The sequence below is a fragment of the Cebus imitator genome, unplaced genomic scaffold (genome assembly GCF_001604975.1).
Source record: "Cebus imitator isolate Cc_AM_T3 unplaced genomic scaffold, Cebus_imitator-1.0 Scaffold39, whole genome shotgun sequence".
Lineage (NCBI taxonomy): Eukaryota > Metazoa > Chordata > Mammalia > Primates > Cebidae > Cebus > Cebus imitator.
In genome coordinates, this window is record NW_016107354.1 from 8565526 (window position 1) to 8574199 (window position 8674).

At 42.2% G+C, this 8674-nt stretch overlaps 1 protein-coding gene across 1 annotated transcript; it reads right to left on the reverse strand.

Moving 5' to 3' along the window:
• Positions 1-5828: 5828 nt before the first annotated feature.
• Positions 5829-7253, reverse strand: LOC108302196 (mas-related G-protein coupled receptor member X1-like). Its single transcript, XM_017525654.2, has one exon. It carries the CDS (start codon positions 6845-6847, stop codon positions 5840-5842), a length of 1008 nt encoding a protein of 335 aa, XP_017381143.1. The 5' UTR covers positions 6848-7253; the 3' UTR covers positions 5829-5839.
• Positions 7254-8674: the final 1421 nt, after the last annotated feature.

Below are 8674 nucleotides of genomic sequence, written 5' to 3' on the forward strand. Positions count from 1 at the left end.
AATAATAATGCTGGGTCAGTTGCAGTCATCAGTTAAAAGTCTACCTATTACACGAAGCCTTCCATGATCCACTCACTTCTACAAACACACTGAGGAATGAGATCCACTGTGTCTCTGCTCTCCTTCCTTGTGTTTGCATCCTGCGGGGTTTCAGAACAATTGGACCAAAATGATGGGCATGAGCATGGAGATTTCTTCTTCTATACTCTGCTGTCACTGCTAGATAACAGCAAGCAAATGTGTTCTGTATCTATAGCCAGCATTGGTACATTCACAATAATGGTGCCCAACGAATACCACATCATCATACAAAACAAGCATCACAGCCGTCTCTTCAGATTCTAGGTGGCTGCCACATAGATGAAAAGAACATATGCTTATTGTGATTATAGTCATTGTGTAGTCACGTGAATTTCTCAGGCTGCAGGATCACAACACTAGTTATCTTCAGTCCATAGTTATGGTAAAGTCACACTTAACCCACATGTTCTGAAAAAAGATATATAAGCACAAATGCACATTGGCACAGACTGCGGCAATCCCATAACCTCACTCTCTGCTTGGTTTGCATGGAATGAGCATGTGACCCATGTTGGCCATGCAGTCAGCTTGAGAATCCCAAATCCCCGAAACCAGTGTTCTAAACTGGTGTTCTTCCCATTCTAGCACTTGCATATTCTGCTTCCCTATGTATCCTGGGATTTCTAGATGCTGAATTGTGTTTGCCTGGAGGCAAGGGCTCCTTCTGCTAGAACACTGGGTAATGGTAGTAGGCAGTTCTGCAAAGCTTGTGATCTAAGAACCTTCAGGGTCTCTTGAAAATATTTTCATAAATTTTGCATTGGTGTGATGTTGGACTATAGACTGAGGGTTGTTGAAAGATTCAGCCTATTAGATTTGTGATGTCATCAATAATAAAACTGTTGCTGAGATTGCTGGCTTGCATGAGTAGCCATCTGGTGAGCATTCTCTAAATTATAAAAACAATGTTTTCCTGCTTGGCCTGGGTGCTTAGGTGTGACATTCCTCTTCAGGATGGCAGCAAGATAACTTGGAATTTTTAGATAACCTCTCCCGTGAGCACCCTTGAGCCACAAACACGGTGCTCGGATAGCGTGTGTCACATTGGGAGGCAGTCTTCCCTGCACTAGTGCCCTTCACAGGCTGTGAGCTCTGGGAATGTGGGTATGTTTCCTTGGACTCCCAAGTGTCTGGCATGCAAGCTAGAGAATAGAAGATGCTTGGTATGTATTTATACAATAAACAGTAGAAAAAGTGAGAGATGTTGCTATGAAAAGCTCCCTTAATGATATATTTGGGAATGGAAGTGGATAGATTAATTGAAAATGTCTGTTAATCAGTATTTATAAAAATGGATTCATTTGTAACATGAATATTTCAATTTTACCTATAATTCATTCAGTATAATAGACCGAGACTGTGGAACATTTGTTTGTGTGGGGTTCAGCAAATAGAATTCTACTCTGTCTGGTTGAAAGCATATCTATCAATCATTGTCAGTGATGTGCAGTTTGAATTAGTTTAAGGGTAGATCTTCGCATCAGACGCATAGCATTCTGTTTTAGTAAATCATTCTATATTGCTCATTTTTGTGTTAATCTGTGGCATTGGAAGACTCACACCTACGGAACTAACGGTAATTTTGGAACATGCTTTCATTGTTCATTTAAGCATTCCGATTAGTTTTTATGGAAACTGCAGTTCTTCTTTCATACTCTTTTTTCATTGATCTGTGCTGTATTTTGATAAATTAGGTAATTATACTGAGAAGCCTAATTGGCAAAAGCAGGACAGGAAACAGATCCAATTGGTTCTTGTGAGGCTGATGACTCAGTGCCCTTGTGCCCAGATGTACAGGAGCATCAGTAAATGGCCACGAAGGCTCAGCATTTGCTCAAAATCAGTCAGTATATTTTCTTCCTGAAGAGGAAGGGATTGGTTATAGAGATAGAATGTATTAGTGAGAGACTTATTTGAAAGGTGTTTGCTTTTATGTAGAATTAGCACAGTGCCTGATGTATTATGATTGAATGTTTGTTGAATTCATGCCTAAAATATAGTCATGAATTGCAACTCCTGAGTACCAAGAGAGACTTTCATGCATTTTCTCATTTTCTGGAGAACATTCCTGGATGTACTGCATGCTCTTTCTTTATATGAAACCAAGATTAAATAATATCAATGACCTTGGAAAGAAGGCAACTCAGGAGCAGATTCCTGCATCCCCTCTATTCTTCTTCCCAGAGGCAGTGAGCACACCTGCAATGAGAGGGAACAGCTGTTCTCAGAATGACCAACGGCAGAGGACACTCTGTTAAGTGGGAGGTGCCTGTAGGAGTTCCAGTGAGACCTGGTAACTGAGCTAGCCCTTTGCAAGATGCTGGATGACCCTGTGATTTTCAGGTGGGAGCTACTTAAAAAAATATTTACCAAACATCTTCTAAATTCCACATCTAATCTGTTGCACTAGAAATTCAAAGACATGATCCCTATTCTAAAAGACCTCAGAGTGCAGTTGAAGAGAAATATGTGAGAAAAAGTAATTCAAGTGCACTGTTATGAGTGCTGAGATTGAGCAATGTGTGAGTTCAAGTGAGTTCAGATTGGGCTTCAGGGACAGAATCTAAGCTCTCATGAAGTTGAAGCTTTCTTCTGTCAAAAGAGAAAGAATGCCACTGACATCAAAATAAGCAGTTTTTCAAGTGAGGAACAAAATTATTTGATTCAATTGCCAGGCAAAAATTCTGTACATAATTCCTCATGATAGACAACATCTTTAGCCAAAACGGTACAATTGATGTCACAGACTCCCAGAGTGGACTCTCCCAATAACCCTCAGTGTGAACGAAAGACACCACATCAAAGCTCCTGACCTGAACCATTGGCTGCAAACACTGCCTTCCTGCTTATAGGAAACCCTCACCTACAGCCACATCCTATCCATTTGGAAATTGAGAGTGGACAGATTGGATCAGCATCAGCAGAGTGCTGGGCCTGGAAGAGCAAAGGATCTGAACTCTGGGGACTTGAGTTCAACATTGTGAACAGTGTGATAAGCACCACCAATAAATTTGGTTAGACTCTGGAAAGAGTATAGACTATCTCTCTCTCTCTCTCTCTCTCTCTCTGTCTATATATATATTTAATTGCATTTTAGGTTTTGGGGTACATGTGAAGAACATGCAAGTTTGTGGCATAGATACATACATGGCAATGTGGTTTGCTGCCTTCCTCCCCATCACCTATATCTGGCATTTCTCCCCATGTTCTCTCTCCCCAACTCCCCACCGCTGCTGTCCCTCCCCTAGTTCCCCCGCATAGACCCCAGTGTGTGATGCTTCCTTCCCTGTGTCCATGTGTTCTCATTGTTCAACACCCTCCTATGAGTGAGAACATGCAGTGTTTGATTTTCTGTTCTTGTGTCAAGAACAAGAACTGAGAATGATGGTTTCCAGGTTTATCCATGTCCCTACAAAGGGCATGAATTCATTGTTTTTTATGGCTGCATAGTATTCCATGGTGTATATGTGCCACATTTTCCCTGTACAGTCTATCATTGATGGGCATTTGGGTTGGTTCCAAGTCTTTGCTATTGTAAACAGTGTTGCAGTGAACATTTGTGTGCATGTGTCCTTATGATAGAACAATTTATAATCCTTCGGATATATACCCAGCAATGGGATTGCTGGGTCAAATGGAATTTCTATTTCTAGGTCCTTGAGGAATCGCCACACTGTCTTCCACAATGGTTGAACTAATTTACACTTCCACAAACAATGTAAAGTGTTCCTACTTCTCCACATCCTCTCCAGCATCTGCTGTCTCCAGATTTTTTAATGATTGCCATTCTAACTGGCGTGAGATGGTATCTCAATGTAGTTTTGATGTTTTGATTTGCATTTCTCTAATGACCAGTGATCATGAGCATTTTTTCTTATGTTTGTTTGGCCTCATATATGTCTTCTTCTTCTTCTTCTTTTTTTTTTTTTTTTGATGGAGTCTCGCTCTGTCACTCCATTACCCAGGCTGGAGTGCAGTGGCGCAATCTTGGCTCACCACAACCTCTGCCTCCTGGGTTCAAGTGATTCTCTGGCCTCAGCCTCCTGAGTAGCTGGAATCTCAGGCACACACAACCATGCCCAGCTAATTTTTGTATTTTTAGTAGAGACAGGGTTTTGCCATGTTTGTCATGCTGGCCTTGAACTCCTGACCTCGTGATCTGCCCACCTTGGCCACCCAATGTGCTGGGATTACAGGCATGAGACAGGGCACCCAGCCAGAGTATAGACTTCTTTATTGCTTTCATAGCTACTTTGTACGGTCTCCTGCATACTCAAATTGCATGTGTCAGCTCCCCTCAGTGAGGGTGAATCTGAGGTGCAGCCTCACTGTCTATGAGCAGCACAGATCCTGCTGTGATGTCACGTCTTCTCTTGGGGGTCTCTTCTGTCTGCCTGAGTTATCTGTGGAAGGGACAACCACTGGTGGAGAATAGTCCTGAATTTTGTGCTGATCCTGTTTTTATAATTAAAAGTTTTTAATTGTGGTAAAATTTACATAGCATATATTTTACAACTATAACCATTTAAAGTGTACAGTTCAGTGTCATTAAGTATGTTCAAAATAATTTGTAACTGTTACCACTGTCCCCTTTAAGAACTCTTCATTATTTCATACAGAAATTCTGTCTCGTTCAGTAATGACTACTCATTCTTTCCATCATACAGCGCCAGGATCCTTCTAATTTGTTTTCTGCATTCACGAATTTCCTAGTTTTAATACCTCATAAAATTTGAACTTACAATGTTGTTCTTTGGTTGGGCTTATATTCCTTAGCACAGTATTTCTGGTTTCATCTCTATGTCACAGTATGTATTATAATTCTATGCCAACTGTAAGTTATTATCCACATACTATAATTGACATTAGTATAGAAAGTTCAGGAGTTTTCAGTGTTGCTTCTCATGTTAATGGCTATAAAAGTAACTGAAAGTTACAGCCAGAACAATTTAGACAAACCTGGCAGTATGGAGAATTCTCCTGCAACTGAAACAATGTGTAACCAAAAATAAATGATTTCCAAGGTAATTTCCACTTTGAAACCAATATTGAGGTTTCCAATGGTCAAAATGGAACTGGTGGGGCATGTTTATGGGCTCCTCACTTGTCCATTAGGAAGAGCTAAATAAGCACTTACCAGTTCTCCAGGGGAATGGCCATGGTTATCTTTACTAGAAACCAAGGCCAACGTGTCACCATGCCATGAACAAATGACAGTAGAGGACTTCTCATAAAACTAATTTCCTAGACTGTGTTTATGAAAACAGACTTTGTCACTAAGGACACTATTTTGCTCTATATATGAGAATTCAGTGGATCATAGAGACAGCAGAATTCACTTACTCAGAATCAAGCTTCCAACTGCAGTAATGCCTCCTGTCATAGAAGGGAACATGGTTTTCAGGGGACGATAGTTTGAGGTATTAATCAGGAATTTTCCTTCTCGTTATAATCAGGTAGGAAATGAGTATGAAGAAGAGTTTTAAGGTTTTGGACAGGAACTCCTTTTATTGCAATGAAAATTGCAGAAAAAGTGTTCAGTAAGAAAGATTCAGTGTAAGATAATAGGAAAAAATGTACTGATAATATCATAGAGAATCTTAACATTGTACTGTATGACTTAATACTTTCCATGAGTGAAAACTGGAACTGTCGGGTTAGATAAACGTCTATTTGAAGGCGTTGAATTACTACTGAGACATTTCTAAGGTAGAAAGCTAAGAAAAATGCATAGAATTGTGGCAGGGCAGTGTTGCTCTCAAGTCCCGTCTGACTGACAGGGCAGAGGCTGTCTCTCACTGCCCAATCTGCTTCCTGACAGCTCCAGAGTTTCCTGAGGAAGCCGCCCTCCACTTTCTTCTACCTCAGGCGTGTCCTGCAGAGCCCTCTGGAGAACCAGCTTCAGGGTCTTCCAATTTTGACGCTGCCTAAAGGAGCCTACGAAGAAGTAAATGATGGGGTTGGCACTGCTGTTAAGAGAGGACAGGAACGTGAAAACTGGACGAACATGACAATATAACACAACCAAATCCACAGGGATCCAGAAAAATAGGTAAAACACAACGCCGAAGGGCAGGCCACAGAGGAGGAACACCAGCACTGTGAGCAGGATGGTCACGTACAGCCTGGTCAGCGGCATCTTCCGGGATCCACAGAGGATCCTGACCAGCAGGACCAGGCTGGACCCACAGAGAACCACAAATAAAAAAATCAGCCACGCGACTGTGATGAAATCTGATATTTGACACAAAACAAAATCAGCATCGCTAAACAGGAAGCCACAGAACATCCACTCCAGGATGCTCCTCAGCAGGGACAGGGCCCAGAGCAGGGCGCACACCACCGCCGACAGGTGTGCGGGGCGGCGGCAGCGGTACCAGACGGGCCACAGGACCGACACGCAGCGCTCGGTGCTGATGGCGCTCAGCATGCTCAGGCCTGCAAAGTAGGAAAGCATTATCATAGGATAGAGGAATTTAGAAATGGGATGAATGATATTAATGAAGTTTAACAGGGATTGTATAACGTGGCTGCTGAGGAAGAGGAAGTCGGCCGCAGCCAGGTTGAGGATGTAGGTGGAGAAGGCGTTCCTGCGCACGCGGAAGCCCAGGAGCCAGAGCACAAGCGCGTTTCCTTTCAGTCCGACGAGGGAGATGATCCACAACAGCACCACCGCGAGGATCCGGGTCTGCTCGTTGCAAGAAGGCTTCTTAGGTCCATTGATTGGTGTCAATTCTGTACCCAAGGCTGGGATGGTTGGATCCATGCTCAGAAACCCCAGTCTGGTGCCCCTGGGAACACAAACAAGATGTGATAAGCAGCTGTATGATCTCTGATTCTCCCCTCCACCCTGCCATGTGGGATTTACTGTCCTCACTTTAAAGAGAGAGAAACAGAGGCTTGCAGAGAATGCTCACATATTGAAAGCTGGGGGTCCTCAAATCCAGTTTGAAATCCAGTTATTAGTGATTCTAAAGTCTGACCTCTCTATGGCCACACAAGCTCTATACTGATATGGGAATAACGTTATGATCAAAACACCCCCACTCACCTGGCCAGGGCTGTGGGCCTGATCATTATATTGGGCCTGAAATTTTCTCTTAGGTGGAGGAATTCAGATACACAAAGATGTGGTTGTGACACCCTCATGACTAGAACTGCTCATCCATGGACAGGAAAGAAGACCATGCATTATGAACCAGAGAAGAATGGGACTTCACTAGGATAAGTGTGAAAATGGCTGGGCCTGGTGGGTGAGAAATAACTCAGTGTGTCTATCATTGCAGACAGAACCACATTTTACATTTTATACTCCCAGTGCCTATTTTTATGAGCAGCATACTGTGCTCTTTATAAATATTCATTAATGAATGAATGCATGCATGAGGAGCCTAATGGTAACAGTAGATTTGGGTGAAATGGAAAATAAAAATAGAAGCACAACGTATGGCATTAGAACACACAGGTGTAATTAAATACAGAAAATTTCATTCATCAGAATTCTATTTGTGGACAGCTCTATCTGTGTAAAAAAGAAGTATTGAAGTGTGTCCAAAACCTGAAATTGACCACTGATGTGCCTTTGAAATGAGGACTCAATGTGGTTTTGCTGAACCCCTAGAAGCATTTTTGTACACAATGTTTAGATGGAGTGTGGGTCTGATCTGAATGCTCAGCAATATAGCAGAGGAAAGAGTAAATGCGGGTGAAGTCTGAGTGCCACTGAAGGAGGTAATTGAAGTGTGGGAATATCTACAGGGCACTACTAAGTGTTCTGCTGGATACACACAATGTAAATCTATTTCATTCTTTCTTTCAGGAGCTTGTCAGTTTGTTTCTTTGTTGATGCAAACATTTGTACAAGAAGAGTCCATGAGGAGAAATAGGAGATGGTATCCGACTTGGAATATAAAGAGAGATATTCATGTAGATTTCAACTAGAGAATGAAGACTAGGTCTTATCTGGGAGAATAACAGAAGCTGATTGAGAGTTTATATGGTATTGTCTCTTTTAATCATCTGAAGAGCCTAGGAGGTAAGAATGAGTATAATTCCCATATGGCAGATAATGCATTGGAGCACAAAAAGAGTCAATTATTCGTTCTGGGGCTGATATAGTATGAATTTGAGCCCAGCAGGGCTGACTCCAGCCTTGGAATAGCCCTCTAAACCCAGCACCACTTTGTGCCAATTATACATGTTAGAAAGGGTAGAGCAGAGGAGTGATTCTCCAGTTAAATTCAAGTTGGCAGTCAAAATTGTGGATTGAAAAAAAAACTAACCTAAATAATCTTCAGACAGAGAAAGAGAAGCAAGTCAAGTTGGGAACAAAATAGAGGTGAGTGAACACCATTTAGGAATAAATTCAGGGTTTCTTTTTGCCTATCAGAGGCCACGTTTTCTCGGGAATCCTGAGGATGCACAGGGGCAGAAGGACTCCAGGTGGTAAGAAGACACGCCCTCCTCTGGGAGTACAGAGGAGCATCAGGAGTGAATGCATCCACCATGAACTCTCTTAGAGACACAAACTGCCACAGCCCTGATTGGCCCGAAAAGAAAATGGGAGGAAAAGGAGAATCCCCGTTATCCACAT

What these genes read in the sequence shown, in the direction of transcription:
- LOC108302196 (XM_017525654.2), bottom strand. Translation starts at nt 6,847, where the DNA reads ATGGATCCAACCATCCCAGCCTTGGGTACAGAATTGACACCAATCAAT.